The following is a 17989-nucleotide window of genomic DNA, read 5'->3' as shown; positions in this document are numbered from 1 at the left end:
CAAAAAAAAATACAAGTGCTTTGCATGTGAAACGTAATAGAGTCAATTTAAATGCAATTTTTTTGTAGAAGACAAATTTTACAGTCAAGTTTGAACAAATTTGCATAGCTGGGGGAAAAAAAAAATACACACACACACCCATTTTCCTCAAATTCTGTAAAAATAAAATGACCTACATAAGTTTCTAAACTGAACCATGGCAGCACATGCACTGTTCTGTGTCCAGTTCTGGGCCCCTCAGTTTAAGAAGGACATCAAAACACTTGAACGTGTCCAGAGAAGGGCAACAAGGCTGGGGAGAGGCCTTGAACACAAGCCCTATGAGGAGAGGCTGAGGGAGCTGGGGTTGTTTAGCCTGGAGAAGAGGAGGCTCAGGGGTGACCTCATTGCCCTCTACAACTACCTGAAAGGTGGTTGTGGCCAGGAGGGGGTTGGTCTCTTCTCCCAGGCAACCAGCACCAGAACAAGGGGACACAGTCTCAAGCTGCACCAGGGGAAGTTTAGACTCGAGGTGAGGAGGAAGTTCTTCACTAGGCGAGTCATTCGTCATTGGAATGTGCTGCCCAGGGAGGTGGTTGAGTCACCGTCCCTGGAGGCGTTCAAGAGGGGACTGGACATGGCACTTGGTGCCATGGTCTAGTCATGGGGTCTGTGTTGATAGGTTGGACTCAATAATCCTCGAGGTCCTTTCCAACCTTAGTTACACTGTGATACTGTTAACAAGAATTATCTTCAACACAAACACCGATCTTGTGAAAACTTCCTATGTGTAATAGGTTTTTATTTTCAAGCTTTCTAAAAGCATTTCTGTATACAAATCTATGCACAGTTGACTTTTTTCCCATGCTTTCAGTTTTAAACAGATTCACACATTGCATTGCGTTGGAAGGGACCCTCAAAGTCATCTTGTCCAACCACCATGCAGTGAGCAAGGACACCAACTAGATCAGGCTGCCCAGGGCACATCAAGTCTTAAAGGCAGACTGTGAACTCATAGTCCATATATCATTCATACAGTGGAACACCTTCCTTTTCCCATTTCAGGTATTTTCAGGCTGAGAGGCACATTTGGCACTGCAGTGTTCTGGGCAAGCAGGCCTACAATTTGCAGCAAAAATCCTTCCAGATAAGGTAAACCCCACAAAAACTGGTACAGATTACATCAAGTAATACTGCATCACTCCTCTTCTTACATTTTTACCAGCAAATTCATGAGCAAAAAGTGGATGAACTTTAAATGAATCACCTGAAAATCTGAGAAATTTCAGTCTCTTGGGGTTTGTGGCTTGGGTTTGGTGTTTTGGGTTTTTTTTTTTGGGGGGGGGGAGGGTGGAATGGGTTTTTGTTTGTTTTGTTTGTGGGGGTTTTGTGCATGTGCATGGTTTGGGGGTTTTTGTTTGTTTGCTTTTGGTTCTGTTTTGTTTGTGGTTTCTTGTCTTGGTTTTTTACCTTCAGTTTTAAATCTTTACTTATTCTGACCGTTTGAAGATCGTGTTTCATTTCCTTCTCTTCACTCCCTTGCGATAAAACCTTTTTTTGTAGAGGAAAGGTACAGTATACACAAAGGCTACAAGACAGCCCAGCACACAAGCTTTTAGACACAAGGCAGAAACGCTCTGAACGATGAAAGTAACTCATGAAAGAATTTTTGACATAACCTTCGTAATGAGGATGCTGGAATTACCACTGGGATACAAAATAATCTCTAGACTTAGTATCTCAAAAACCAACTTCACTACTAGGACCTCAAAATTCTAGTAATTATGAGCATCACAGGAGCACTCACAGTATACGATGCCTTTTTTTTTCCCCCTCTTTGAATACAAATTTCCTGGTTATAGTGAATGCAACCACAACATCCAATTTGCATCTGTCTTTCAATAAAAACATTGTATTTATTAGAACAGGTAATTGTTTATTGTATAATTACTAGTTGCTGGAATGTAGATTCTTATCTCAAAAAAACCCTGCATATATGCCTTCAGTTTACATTATCTTATCCTAAACACAAGCACAGCAATCTGAAAGGTTACTGCCTTAGGGTTTCTCTTTATAAAATTTAGCTTTTAAACAGCACGTAATTCACATACCGAAAATACATTAGGCATGGCAAATACCATTACGGCTGTCTAGCCCTTTGTGCTCTGATTTCCAAGTCTGTGAGGATTCCACGAGTTCTCACTTGTACTGAAATGTGGATTAGTGACTGAAGATACACATTCACATCACTTAATACTTTGTTATTTGTTATTGTTGGTTGCTACAGAGTGTTCCAAAACCTCTTCTCTTTTATGACCGATATATCAGTGATTTCACACTCCTACTACATTAGTTCACTACACAATGATCACTGATAGAAAGTAATACTACATTTACATATAAATTTGGAAAATAGTTCCCCCTGAAGTATTTTTCATTTAAAATGTCCATTCAATTTTAGTTGAATATGTAAGTGTCCTTTCAGAGATGTCCTACAAAGAGCCATCGTTATTTGTCACTGCTGTTAACGATGCTATCAAGAAATCCTTACAACAATGAAATATTTGAGTCACTTTATTTGGGTTTTTTTTTCAGCTAGATTGGTTGGGCTAATGGAAGATTATTACCTCTACAGTAAGGTATCTGGAAGAAAATGTATAATCTTTGCATTGAATTCTTAGTAAAATACCTCAGCCTTGATTTACAACTCCTTTTTATGAGCCCATATCAAGTCTCTCCTGAATCAGCTTTTCCCATGTGTATATTGCTATTCTTATGATAATTTATTTTCACCTTTATGCTCTTTTAAAAAAAATAATTTCCATTAGAGCTGTTATGAATTTATCATATTTAATTTTATGTAAGTTCAGTTAGAGCTTTATTCAGGCTCTAGGGAAATATGCAATGCCCGTGTGAAATACAGACCTGGACTTCTAAGCAGCAGAGGATACTTCTGGCTGCAATACCCTGTTCTTAGGCACTTGTAATGTCTCTGCTGATTTAAAATTGCTAAAAAGCTGTATTAAATTGCAGAGAACTTTCAAGGTATGCAAATGGGGCGGGCTGTGTTCAAAGTGAAACCAGACACCTGCAAGACAAGTAGCCGAAGGGAAAAGTCCTGACCCACAGGAGAACAGAGAAGGTCCAGCACCCCCACTACCCCAAGTGCGAATCCTCAGTGCCCCAGCCTCTGGCTCCCACAGAGGCCTGAGATCTAAAACAACCAAACCCAACAAAGCAAAAGACAGCAACCATACAAGCAACCAAATTTGATTAGACAAGAGCAAAATTTTAATTTCATCTTTGGTCAGTCTCTTTGACCTTACTGAAAACAAGAGCTTCCCAACTTCTGTAGGAAAACAACAGGCTATATGGTCCTTTTCCAAACACCAAAAAGGAGATTAAAAATACAGTGATAGCATCCTACTAACACGGAAATACCTTAAACCTCACACTTTGTGTTTTATCTGCAAAATAGGGAAACGTGACTCAAATTTCCCTCTCCTCCCCAAAGCTCAAACACTTGGCAAAGGAGTCTCTCTTCAACCAGCTCCTTAGCTGTGCCATAGCCATTCCAGTCAGAGGCTGAAAGCAAAGCTGTTTAAGATCCAAATGCCACAAAAATGACAAACACATCTCTAAATACTAAAAATACTGTTCTAAATATAAAATATATGAACTAATATGCAGCTTACATCTCTTTTGTCCACTATATTTAATTTTAAACATGTGAAATACAGTTCAACCTGACATTATATGTTGGTGGGTTCATACTTAGAACTGTTTTGATACAAGATAAAAAATTCAGTATTTTGCTTGAATACTAATTTTTGCTATTTGTCTTTATCCACAGCATCCCATGGAAACAATGTAGGAAACATTGGAAACATTACTTCAATTTAAAACAGATGGAATAGAGGGTAAGTGGCCTTATAGCCAGCATGCCTTTCAGCTGCCCATTCTCAGAGTCATTTGCTACAGTCCAAATAGCAATTCAGCATCTAGGGTTTATTTGCAGTTCAGAATGAAACTGCAACTTAAAAGCAGCGTTATGGGTAGATATAATCTCAAAATGACCTTCAGCTTGTATTTTTAAAAAGCAATGAATCTGAAAGCAGAACGATAAAGGACAGAGGGATTCACCTAGAAAGAAAGTTGCTACCTCATTTTAATGCTGTTAATAACACCAAATCAACTCTGCCCAATAGACAGGGCAATACACTTTTAGAAGTTTAAAAGCAAGCCCATACATACAACAGAAAATGTTACAGATAGAGAAATAAAGGAAAACAAAGGAAAATAAACACCTACTCAGCCCAGACACTCATTTCAGTATAGAAGTTATTTTGAAAAGCATATAACATGTGACTTTTTATCTCCATTTCCCAATCTCAAATACACACGCACACACAAACCCAAAAATCCACCAAGAAAGACTGCAAGAATAAAGTTGGTCTAAAGCTTATAGAAGTTGGCAGGTTCAGCAAAAAATGGAAACCAGTCTACTCCCTGCATCTAATTTCCCTGGTCCTCTCATGAAATGATACAAGACAAGACAATTGATAGCATTTGAAGATTCAACTAACATTTGCACAAAGAGAGAGAGAGTATTTAACAATATCCACAAGACAAAATAAAAATAATATTCTACTTGAAAACTTAAAGTTCCACCACCAAGAAATCAGAAGAAAAGTATCTCCAAAATTAACACATCTTAAAAGATACACAGTGTTCCTTTAGGAATGTCATACATTCATAGCATTTGCCTGGTCTGGTTTTGAAATATCACATAAAAAAAAAACCAAATAGGTGTCAAGATTTTAAAGTTTTACTAAATATCTAATGATATTCTTCTTTAAGACAGGTGACTTTTAGAAGGAAAATAAAAATCAGGATCAGACTCCAGTACACAAGAGTAGCATTTTATCAACAGTTTCATCTGTCTGTTCATTAAATCACATTCTTCCTTTTTAATCTAACTAGACAAAGATTCAATCCAGAATATATCGAATTATAATACAGCAATCAACCTTCACTCTTTCGTTAAAGGTGCAGCTATAATTTCCCACTTCAGTGTACGTGCAGAGCCACCAAAAGAACGGCTGAGACGACACCAACCAAAGGCTGCCTTGAGATATTTGTGGCAGGAAGCGCTCGTTACTTCCTAGCTTTCTAGGAGCTGAGATAGAAACTTCTAAGAAACAGATTTTGAGGTGAAAAATCACACAGGGAGAGCTGCCTGAATGAGTGAAAATTCATGCTGTTTCTGTGATTATTTACCTGAATACATGTTGTATCTCAAGAGAAGGAAGAGATTTTATGGCATAAAAGGTCCATCTTCCTTGTATTCCCATGTTAACGTGTCTAAACTCTTCATGCATGACCCTTTTAAAAGTAAACCACCCAAAATAACTTCAGGAAAGCCAAAATAGTCTTACTGGTACTTCAATACCTGAGTGCAAGTGCAGACTTGTCTGATTAAGTAACCTGTGGAGTTCTTAATTATAATTCTCTTTTCATAAAAATCAGTTAAAACTCTGTCTTGAAACTAGGTATGAGAAAACTAATATTCCAACAGAACTGAGCCCTTTACAAACTTCAACTTCACTTGCTATGGAGAGACTAGACAAACTATGCTTTTATTTTTTAAAACATACAATCTAAATTGTCTTTTCCATGAGGTTATCTATGGTTGAAATGCAACAAAGTCTTTCTGTCGGTTTGTTTTGCTGTTTTGTGGTTTTTTGCTTCGTTTTTTAAATCAGGATTGCCAAATATTGCTACAGCTTCACTTGGCTTCGACAGAAATTCTACATAACCTGACCAAAACTACTTTCTAGAAGAAATTATGCAGCTTACAGGAATCAGGGGCACTATGACAGGCAAAAAAAAGGGTGCAGATATTTGAAATTTTAAATTCAAATCTTAAATATGAACTACTTCAACTTCCTTTAATGAGAAAGTCCAAAGTTCCCACCACAATAACAGGAACTGAGGAGCCAAGGGAGAATCCAGGGCTGCCAGACTCCCAGCCATGTGCCCAGGAACAGAGCTGCTGGGGCAACTGCCTGGCCAATACAGCCCCACACTGGTGCTGTCCCTCCAGCCAGTATGCTATAGGGCAAGCTGGGCTGGCAGCACCAAGGCAAGTTTCTGTTAAAAACCCTTCTCTGTCCCATCAGAAGTTTTGATGACTTCATTAAAGTCAATTGCACAAAAATTGCCATGGAAAAAAATGCCAACCACGTTTGGATCTGAACATTGCAAATAAAAACTGACCATAGTTTTTTACAGCTTACCCATTTCCTCCCTGCCCTTATTTGCTGTAATGGGGCTACAGAGTTCCCAGACTCTTCTATAATAACCCCAAGCTTTGAGGTCCTGATGCATTTTTCAAGTCTTCAAGGCCTGAAGAGGAGCTTTCAGTGTTCTTGCTCTGACTACTGAAGCCTAACTCTGATGTCCTTATTAACACAGTATCATCACTCCCCACATTAAACAAACACCAGCATGCTCACGTTCACCACCCAATCTATACTACAATGCAGTATCAGAAATAATTTTAAGTCATTTGTTTCCTAAACAGTGTTTTGGAGGTTCACACATCTTCTCTGACAGCTTCTACTCTCCTGTTCCTTGCAGAAAAAAAACAAGTTCCCTTTATGTTCTGTGTAGCTTACAGCATGGAAAGAAAGAACTGCCATATTCTTTTCTCGCCTTTTGAGGCACTGGATTAGTTTGTCACTACATCTATTTATCCTCTTCTCTTACCTTTCCTCTATGAAAGAAATTTCAGCATGGAGATTATAACCATGATTTTTTAATTAGTGGTATTTCTCTCCTAAAAAGCTTTAATCACAATTTCAAGATATTTTTTTGTAACAGACAGCAACAGAAATCTAGTACTCGTTCTCCAGTATGGGTTGCTATTCTGCTGTCAAATGCATGCTTGGAGATATTCAAAATCTTCTCAAGATCATCACAGTACTAGTGATTGAACACACAGCATAATCTTCCATTATGGCTGGCCAAGATACACACAAAAAGCTTTCATTACTTTTAATAATAAAAATTTATTTCAACATATAAAAATCAGCAGAGCATTATCTCAAGATGTGGCTTAGCCACATCAGTGCCTTATTAAAAATACCATTCATTTCACTTATTGAAATGCTTCTCAACCTTTACCCTCCCACAGTTATTAAAGTGTCATATTTTGTGGCAAGCTTGAGTATTACCTTTGCAGTACTGATATCCCATTTCTTAATAAGTCCTTTATTTGCATATTACATGGAAAAGATTATGCTGAAACTGAGATATTCACTCCAAAAGAGGCAAGAAATGCAAATACTATGTCCTATCGACTGACAGAGCCATCTTAGGCAACACCTCTTTTCATTACCAAATCTCCAAGCACTTTATACTTCCATAACCCATGAAATATCTTCTCCTTTAAATCCAGGGAAACTAAGGCACAAACACTAACTCACTCAGATTCACAGCCCTCACAATCAGTACTGTAGTAAGAGTCAGTTCCTCAAGGTTAAAGTGAAATTAAAATTTCTAAGAGTTCAGTACACACCATACAGAATCACTGTGAAGATCAGTGGCTTCAAGGCTGACAGCTGCAGAACTTGCTAAGAATTGAAGCATCTGCTCATTGCCTACATCTGACATCACAAACTTTACCGTCCGTACAGCTTACAATTCATGGCTATTAAATAGCCTCTAAGCCTACCAGCACACCTACTTGTCCAATACAGTGTTTTACCCACCCTACAACAAGAGCTAAGCAGCACATAGGAGCTCCTTTATATTCAATAAAGAGGCATCCCTATGACTAACACCACTTGAATTGCAATTTAGGAGGTGTGTCCAGGAAAAAATCTAACATTAACAACACACAGTTCATCATAAAATGCAGCAGCAAGAGTCCTTTAAATTAAAGGAAACATCACAAGGTGTCATTACCAAATTTTATAAGGAAAACTAGCATAGTCCTAGAACTCAGCTCTTACAGATCTTCATTGGTACTCACTTCATCATAAAACAGATTCCAACTTATGTTTCCAACCTAGTCAGGCTGACTACCATGGTGTTACTAGTTAGCACTTAGCTGAAAATACCATACAAACTCAGTTGCTTGTGAATGCTTCTATTAGAAAACATGAACTGTTCAAGACAGTAGAAAAATAGTTACAGCTACATGGCAATTATTTTGAGATGAGAAAAACTGCACTATATAAAACAAATTCCGTAAATATGCCCCAGGTATTGATTTAAGGTTTCCTGATCTTCAGGTAGATGTATAAACAAAACCAAGTATTAGTAGAGATCAAACTGTACACACACAACAAACATAACCAATCCTTTAACTGGTGAAAAACCTGTCATGTCTTTTTAAGGAAATAACAAAAGGGACTCTTTCAGAGGGGAAAAGAAAATCCCAGCTCCCTTCAGTGGCACTGAGCATCAGTAACCTCCAGGTCACCAGTTCCAGAAACAACTGGAGGTAGCTAAATGGTTGCTTTTGAGAGTCCTAAAGAGTTACTTTCCTAGGATCACGCTTTGTATAGCAAATGAGTCAAAGTTCACCATCGAGAAAACCCTAAGAGAAATCCTATTCTTGGCAGATCCAGTAGAGAATAATGGAATGATGAAATGACAGGAACACAGAAATCGAAGGATCGTTCACTGTCTAGCATTGGAATTTTTTACATGAAGAAGAGAGAAAGTAAACAGGATGTGGTGTGAAACACTAAGTTGTCATATTTTTGAAAGGGATTTCCTGGTCAGAAAGTGTAACAGTGAACATGCAGCACACGCTGGCACATTCAGTATGGCCAGAAAACACCAGTCCGATTGCACGCACACCCTGCGGGCGCAGTGCCCATTTGTCTGGCATGTCCTGGATGTCCAAAAGCTTTCAGAACAAAGTGCCAGACATCTGGGAACACCAGACAAAGGGCTAGAGCCCTCCAACCCGTCTCATACAACACTTCCAGGTGAGAAAGAGGGCTATCTACAATGAAATCTAGATGTATGACAGCCCCAAGTGTAATTCATATAGGGTTATTAAGGAATATATGTTCCTTGGTATCCTCCTATGTAAATACTATTACCGTAAGATAAGGATGCCTAAGGGTGCCTTCTTCCTGTTGAGTGTAATTGGTTACACTTAAACAAGTCCTAAGCAAGCCACAGAAGGCAGGCATGTAAACGGAAGATGAAAAACAAGAAAAGCAGTGTGGGCAAAAAAAGCTTGTCTAAACAGATGAAGGCTCTTGCTGAACCTTCTTTGAAATAAGAAACTCTAAGTATGCAGGGATTCAGGAATAAAAGCTCCTTGCCCCTGTTTATTGTAACCCACGGTCAGGGAGGCTCTGAAGATGCTCTAAGTGTCCATTCACCCCCAAGAGTATGTTCAGAGTAGTAAAACAAGGAAGTAATGTAAGAAGTGACAGAAAATAGCAGAAGTAAACCCCCCAAAAATACAAAGTCTGCGCAGTGAGAGAAGTAATTCTAGTACTTAATAACTAAGACCTCCAGCCTCTCTGTGAACATTATTTCTCATTGCTTACAAATGTTAAGAGTTTCCTTTCTCTGTCACTTGCATGATACAGCAGAAAATGCTGTGTTGGAAAGGCTGAAATCTGCATGCTCAAAGTTGGTTTTGTCACACTTAAGGCTGCTAAAGGAGGTTTGAAGTGGACTTTTAACTGGTTTTTGGTTTGGGTGTTTTGTTTGTTTCTTTGTTTTAATGTATGGGATTGGCACTCACCACACAACTTTTTAACATGCAAATTTGGGAATGCTTTGACAAAATACAAACAAACAAACCAACCAACCCCAGGAAAATACACCAAGAGCTCTGGTATTGTTTAGAATTAATATAATCCAGTTATAGGTGTTTTTTCCCTGACAGGAACAAAGATTTTTTTCTAAAAACAACCTACTTCCTATGACAACATTATGCCAGAATCAACAGCATCTCCAAGGAAAAATAAAGGTGGGCAAAAGTATAGAAAAAAACAAAGGGAAAAGGTTGCTCTCTAGCAGTATATAGTGAACGCCTGCAATTAAAGTAAACCCACGTATGGGGCTGAAAGACATTTTGCCTAGGTGGGAGAATACAAAACCCATTCCCCATTCTTTCTGACCAGTATATTCAGTAACCTGTTATTGAAGTTTGCACTGGAAACGATTTCACATCTGAAATGCCATTCTGGGTGATCTCAGGAGAGGTCAAGCACTCAGCTAACATGGACACTTACAAAGTACGTCTGGTAGTGAGGCAGGTAGTGCAATTTGGGTGGGATGCTCATTGTAGACAGTGACATGGCAAGCTGACCCCAGCTAAAAACTGCCCAGAACCACAGGGCAGAGCCCCCACAGCTCACTCCTCACAGCTCTGCTTCCTGCTCATTCCCTGGTGCCACCACTGGATCTTGTCTGACAGCCAGGTACACCAGTACAGCTCCACAACTAAAGAGAGCTCAGCACCTTCTTTGTCAGTATAGTTCTCATGGATTAACAAATCTGACCAGCAACCTGTGCAGTTGCACCAACACCACAGCCAACACATGGAGGGGGGGAACCCCTTTCAGTAGCAGTGAGCCTGAACAAGAAGTTCAGTCACCTCACCAGCAGACTAAGCTTCAACTCATTCCTTCTGCACACTGTTCTATGTCACCATTTCTCATTGCAGCAAAGTGACATGAAATGTTTAAAATGTTCCATGTAAAGTTGTCATTAAATCTTAAGACAGGTAGGCAGCATGTAATTCCAAACAAGCCAATCCACCTCGTGTCAGAGAAGATTTTATAAGATGACCAGACATCTACATCTGTGAAAGGCTATGGGGCACAGAGCAATAATGTGTTCAGCCAATCTTTGACCTTGTCACAGCTGTTATTTCAGTGTGTACTGACTGCAGGTTAAAAAAAGAAAGAAAATAAAAAGAACAGACCACCACCAAAAGCTCTCAAGTCCCTGTAAGGTATCCAACCCCCACCAGGGACTACCTGTGGTTTATTTTGTATGTATAAATGCTTTAGACATAAACTGTAACAGAAAGTTTGGTGAGATTTTAAAGTGATCTACCTTTTTATATCTTTGTAAACTTTATTTAATCCTTCTGTGCCTTTTCTTTTAATAGCAAACGTTCTAAATATATTCACAGTTTATGAGCTTTACCTTTCAGCATTTGAAATACTATGCCACAGGGAACTTTTTGTAGGAAATGTGTTTAACAACAAACATTGGTTTTACCTCTTGGAACAATTTCATTTGATGAAAAGAAATGTTCTGTGCTTTTTCTAAAACATTTTACCTGTACTTTTAGTGTTTCTATAGCTATGCAAAAACCCATTAGAATTTAAAATTGAGCCTAATAAATCACAATCACCTTACAGTTGTTACAACATACATTAGTTCGACAGCTATGAAAAAATACAAGTTAAAAATACTCATAGCCATTTATAATGAAAGCTTAAGTCTCCCACTTGATGAACTATTACTGTAACTAAATCATTGTCTTAGTTCACCTGCTTTAAATATAGACTGCACTCACCAGATGTCAGTATCATCTATTGTATAGAACCATCTTGAACTAAATGATGTAAACTTCCGTATGTTGAGGTAGGGCAGAAAAAGACAAAGACTTCTAGGCATAAAGAAACATCAGAAACCACAGTAGCCATCATAAAATTTAGAACAATGACAAAATAATTGTAACTGAAATTCAATCATGTGTAGCAGCTGTGAGTCTTAGAGCTGTGGTAAAAACCAAATGAGAACAGTGAGGTCCCTCCACTAGTAAAAAGCCTTTGAATGAAACACCAGAAGAAGTACCCCCACGTTAGACATACACTCCAACAGAAACCTCATCCATTACTGCCTACCTCCACGTCTTTTTCCAAGCAATTCCAGGTCTCTCAAACTATTCCAAGATTCACCTGTTTTCTGAAGACCATGCACTTCTGAATCAAATAACAAGTGTGCATGGCATATGTTAGCTGCTCTTCCATACAGCATTAGCTTTAGACTGTGCTATACACACAAAGTTTCAGCACAGAAGTCAGGTTTTCTATTCTAACAGCTACAGAGAAAGGTCAAAAGTAGCAATGTACCCATACAATCATTAGAAATCCCTTAAAGATGCTTACAGCCTATGTAAGGGAGTGGGAGGGAAGGACAGAGCAGAGGACAGGAGCACCCCTTTCAGCCCCTGCTACAGGGCTGCCATGGCTGCATCATCCAAGTACACTCTTCAGTGGGAGCAATCTCTGTTCAGTTAACACAGGGATTCAAGTGACTTCCATCAGCTCCCATCCCCATTTCACTGTTTTCTATTGCATAGGAATAGTTATGTCACAGCAGGCCTAGTAGCTATGTCCTTATAATACTTCACCACATATTTCCTTTTAGTTGATAAGAATAGTGCCACTGCACAGACAAAACAGTGCCTGCAAGAAATAAGGAGTAGGATAAAAACCAGATGGCTGAAGTTAAGTGCAGGAAGACAGGAGCAGCGCTTGCAGGGAGGAGAAATCATTTTGATGAGCTGAGACTGTGAACATGGCTCTCCACACAAAGGGAACATAGCCTGCCATGACACAGCCTGCAACAGCATAAATATGAAATTAAATTTGAATGAAATATTGATATCAATATCACCTAAAGGCTGAATTCTTTTCAAGCAAGTACCAGATGAACATGGCACACGTTTTTTAAATTTAACATCAGGCTAATGCAGCTTCAGCTGTTTAGATGTCTACCTGTCACCCACAATCAAAAACACCAGTTTGAAAAACGTGAAGCCATCTGTAACACAGGTCAAGAACACTGACAACATATTCCCTTACAGCGCATCTATACCTTCACAAATTGCTTCCAGGCTGGAACAAGCCTTGGCAGTGACAGGCAGGACTCGAGTCCCAATTCCCCAGCAATCAGCTCCACCCACACAAAGTCAAATGTTACCAGTGATAGAGGAACCAGAAACACCTATGCGAGCCCACTGTATCCAATGGGGTTCAAACAGTTAAATCTTCCTGAAGACTGGATATTTTGTTTCTTAGTAAAATTACATGAACTCTTAAGAACTCAGTAGAGAACTTCAAGCACAAAACATGATTCATTGTATTTTCCTTGCCTATGCTACAGTCTGGGGGAAAAATAAAAGTTACACTATTTCAGTCAATACATTTCAAATGTATCATTCATCACCATCCACGCAGCCTCCAGATGAAATCATTTAAGAACTGAGAGCAGAGTCTTCTTGACATTGTTTCCCAAAGTATATTGGCATATCAAGAACAGATTTAGTAACAGTAATTTGATTATTTTTTTAATTAACAATTTGATTGGTAAAAATAGCAGCCATTGATCCAATGAGCTTCTGCATAGTGCTTGCTTTGGGAAAACTCTCCAAGCCATTTTAATTAAGGAATTCCCCAAATATACAATTAATATTACATTAACTTAGCAGCTATTAGAAAGATTAAAGATCTGTTTTGAAACCTGAGGATTTTTTTTTAGTATAGAAAATAATCATCAAGCAGTAGTGTTTCTTCTAAGATCCCAGAGGGATCCACTCTTGCTCCTGCACTACATATTCTTAAATGACCTGGAAAATTCAAACCTTCCTCACAGAATACACGGCATGGTCCTTAAAAGGAAATTCTCAAATGCAATATAGAATGGATATGTTACTGACTTCCACTGGAACAAACATGAGCAAAAGGAGTTCAACAGAAATAACAGTAGGAGACCTTACTTTGCCATTAGGCAACTCTGCTTAGAACTCAGCTAAACACAGATTCATGGAGCAAGGTTTTGACCAAACAAATTAACTGTCCTTGCAATTTTCTGTGAAACAAGGAATCTAGACCTTCACACCCCAGGGAGGTCCTATTATCTTTTTACTTAATTGCTTCTAAAATGTGATGTCCACAATTCTGGAAGAGAGACAATAAACTGACTGCAGAAGTTTGAAAAAAAAATTAAAAAAGAAAGCCTGGTAACAAACTTGAGAAGGTTGCTTATTTTACTTCATTAAATGAACACAGGACAAGTTATTAACAAAAACTTGTAAAAAAATCATACTTGGCAAAACGTGAGTTACAAAGAGATTCCCAATGTTGATGAGGCTACAGCAAGATTCAGTGACTAGAGACTGAAGGTAACCCTCATCGGATCAGAAATAAGGAAATAAAATACAAACAAGCCACTTGTATACATTACTAAGAATTGTGCTGAATTTTGCCCCATTAGGAATGTTTAATTGCATCTTCTAAAACATAAAACATAAGCTCTAGCTTTACACTCTGATTAAAAAAAAATAAAAGGAAGAAAAACAAAAGTCCTATGGACTGCGTTATGAAGAGGTCAGACTTGATGATTGCAACAGTCCTTCTGACTTAATAATCTATTAATCTTATCAGACAGAGCAGAATACACGGCTGGACGCTTTCAGGACCGAATGCAGTGTCATCTATAGGCGCACCTTTTCTGCCGGTGTATTTTTAGCCCGTGACTGTCTTTTACAATTAAACGTCGTCGAGATTGGAACTGCAGATATATCAAGCTGAAGACACAAGAAGCAGGCGACAACAAAAATCTCATAACCAAGAAAATACTTCATTTTAGTTGGCAGAGTTATACAATCAAAAAGCAACTCGAAGCCAATAAGATATCTTGTAATTTTTTTTTTTCCTACAGTTCCCGGAACTTTACAGAACTCTCCGTGGGACTGAATCGCTCCAGACAAGTTTTGAGCGGAGAGGAGGCTCCGCACGCCTAAGAGAAGGAGGTTTCGCACACCGAAAAACAAGGACGAGGAGAAATAAAGGCCGAAGGTTTCGCTAGCGCGGCCCGGGGTGAGATCCCCGGTGCCTCTGCCCGGAGACAGCATTGTTCCCGCGAGCAGCGCCGGTGCCCCGCGGCACCGCGCACCAGGAGCGCTGCCGCCGCCCCCCAGCCCCAGTTCCCTCCCGGAGCCGGGCAGGGACGCGTGAACTCTTGAACTCGCGCCGCAGCCCAACGCGAGCCTCCGGGGCGGAGAGCGGCGGCGCGCCCTGCGCGGGGACACCGCCTGCCCTGCCACCGAGGGCCGCCGGTGCCCGTAGACGGCGGGAAGCCTGCTCCGGCCGCCCCTTGCCCGCCCGGCTCAGCGGCCGTGCCTCCTAGACGCGGAGGCCCGGCGGGACGCGGCCCGTCCGCCCGCTCCCCCCACCCCAGCTCACCCACCGCTGGGCCCCGCTCGCCTCCGGCCGCGCAGCGGGGACGTCCCTCGCTGCCCTGCTTTGCCCCGCTGCAGAGGGAAACCTCGTCCGTCACCCTCCGGGGCGCCCTTGGCAGCCCGCGGGCCAGGCCCTGGCCCAGACCCCGGCCTTTCCTGCCGCAGCCCCCCGGCGGACCCTCTCACCTGGGCTTTAGGCTGCCGCCGCCCCGCTCGTAGGCCCAGGAGGCGGCGGACTGCGCGGCGGCCGGGGCCAGGGGATCGGTGAAGCTGGGGGTCGTTGGGTAGTTCCTGTCCATCATCGGGGCAGGGCGCGGGGCCGGAGCGGCGGGGGCTCCGCTGGGGCCCTGCGCGCAGGGCGGCGGCGGCGGGGACCGAGCGGGGCGGGTGGGAGCGGCCCCCCCCCCTGCCTCATGCGGGGCGGGCAGCGCCGCAGCCCCCTCCCCGGCGCGGGCCAGGCCGCCGCGTCCCGGCCCCCCTGCCCTGCCCTGCCCTGCCTCCGCTCCCCTCCCCTCCCGCTCAGCAGCGGGCGGCGGCAGGCGGGTAGCTGAGAGGAGCTGCGCACGGCAGTGGGGGCTGCGCGGCGGCCAGGCGGAGACCCATGTCGGGCTGCTCTTTCCCAGGATGCACCTCCCCCGCCAGCGCGCACTGGGGCTCACGGGCTCCGGCTCTCTGGCCGGGGTCAGGGAGGCCGCGGCGAAGGGGGCCGCCGCCTGAGCCGTCGCCAGCAGCGCCGGCGGGGGGACTTAGGAGGTCTGTGATTTGGGAACGGTCGGCTGTGGCCTGACGGGGAAGCGTGGCGGGGGGCGGTAGTCGCCACCGGGGCGGAGTGGGGGGGCTGAAGGCGGGGACGGCCGGGCCGGGCGGTGAGGCTGAGTGGTGGTGGTTAGGCGCGGGGGGGGGAAGGCCGGTTTCGCGGCGGGGCCGCGTCAAATGAAGCGCTGGCGCTTTGTTGGAGGAGCCGGGGCGGGGCCATCTTGTTCCCGCTGAGAGGAAGCGGCGGGCAGCGCCGGGGGCCGCGGCCTCCGGACGGCGGTTGCCGACAAGATGGAGTCTGACAACCGGCTCTCAGCCGCCCTGTCCCGGTTGCCGGCCCGAGACGGCGAGCTGCCTCCTAGGGCGCGCATTGTAAAGTAATTTGTAGGGCGGCTCTCCCGCCCTGCCTAGCCGCGGTGGGAGGCGTCCAGGCGGGCGCGGTTCGGTGACGCCACTCCCGGGTGCCCCCCCAAGCTCTCTGAGGCGGGGCGTCCTCACCTGCTGTTCTCTTCACAGGAAAATTATACTGGAGAGAGGCAGATAGTAACACACCTTGGTGATGTGCGCGGGGATGGGAATTCGATGGGACTGGGGGCCAGCGGGACAAGCTTATCGCTGTGTCTCCCCTTAGGACAGCCCAGAGCCTTCAAGCTCCTGCATGCTGGTGCACGATGGTTTTTTGTCATCCCTCAGAAGATGCTTTACAGAAGTTAAACAATATACAAGCATAGCCGTTAAGCTTTTTAAAATTTTCTTTCTTTTCTTCATTCTTCAAGCTAAAAGTGTTTTAAATACATGCCTGAGAACTTTCTAAAAGACTTAGGCATTCCTTGTCAAGAAGTCATTGCAGGCCTGGAATCTGGATAGGCCAAAAGTCAAGTAGCAAGAGGAACAGACAGAAAGAATATTTAAGTATTTAGGTCAATCTAAGCCACCTGGTGCACAGACAGTAAATTCCTATATCTTTGTCTGCATACTTGTTTAAACAAAGTATAAGGGAAATGGGCACCAGCTGCACAGAATAGGGCGTGAGCAAAGGGGACATCTGTGTGGGGCAGAGGGATGATGGGTAAAGTGTAGTGTCTCGCTTTCCCTGCAGGTAGAAGGTGCACAGGGTAAGATGAGCAGGAAGAATGTGCCTCAGAGGTAAAGATGAGGACTATGCACTTGAAAAGAGGGCAACTGTACCTGCAGGCATTGCTCAGAAAAGGAAGGTGTATATTAATGAGCAAGTAAGTCTTCTCAAAATTCAATTTGTAGTACTCTAGGCAGTATTGAAGCACATGAATTTTGTGGTGAAATGAAGAGTTTAGAGACTTGCCTACAGGCAATGAGATTAGATGTTAAAGAAAACAAGTAAATACAAAATTGGAGTGGTCGATATTACACGAGACAGCGGGAAGGTAACAGACTAGGAGGAAAAGCTGAGGTTCTGCTTTTCTCATGCTGCCTTTCAAGAAGCAGCAAAGTCAACTGCAGGAAGAAATGCAGCCTAGGATCAGGAGGGAAAGGTGTGAGAGTCCTTGGCACCAATGACACCGAGTGAAGTCATGCTGAGGCCAGGGCAGAGGGAGGAAGAAGAAGAAGAGAAGTGTACCAAAGCCAGAAACCAACCGAGTGAGTTTTCCTTGTGTTTGCATAAGTCAGCACCTATGTTTCTTGCATCTTGAGGAGAGTTTATGGGGAGTGGGAGCCCTTCTTTCTTAGGGAAAGACGAGAATTACTGTTTCATGACAGAAAGTAACTCCAGTTTTATGCTAATGATGAGCCCTGATATTAATGAAAGTAGCCTTTCCAGCTAGGAAAGACCTCCCATTTTTGTTTTCCCTGATGGATCTCTGCTAATCTCCATTATAACATTACACTTAGAGTGCATTGTTTCCTTCAGGTGGGCCTGAGGGAAGTGGGATACACAGACCTAAACGATACCTAGAGTAAGTTTTTGGTGTGGAGCAACCTTAGAAGTTTATTGTCACAAATCTGGAATTACATATTAAAAACCTGTAAACC

The 17989-nt window shown here is 42.5% G+C and overlaps 1 protein-coding gene across 1 annotated transcript in view; it reads right to left on the bottom strand.

Annotated features, from left to right (window-relative positions):
* Positions 1-15713, bottom strand: part of QSER1 (glutamine and serine rich 1) — a 44269-nt gene extending 28556 nt beyond the window's left edge. The window contains exon 1 of the mRNA XM_068147866.1: positions 15410-15713. Within this exon, the coding sequence (XP_068003967.1) occupies positions 15410-15525 (116 nt within the window). The 5' untranslated portion in view covers positions 15526-15713. The remainder of the gene's footprint in view (positions 1-15409) is intronic.
* Positions 15714-17989: the final 2276 nt, after the last annotated feature.

This window comes from Melanerpes formicivorus, unplaced genomic scaffold (genome assembly GCF_026170545.1).
Source record: "Melanerpes formicivorus ecotype bairdi unplaced genomic scaffold, bMelFor1.0.p_v2 SCAF_16, whole genome shotgun sequence".
NCBI lineage: Eukaryota > Metazoa > Chordata > Aves > Piciformes > Picidae > Melanerpes > Melanerpes formicivorus.
This window is presented reverse-complemented; position numbering and strand designations above follow the sequence as displayed.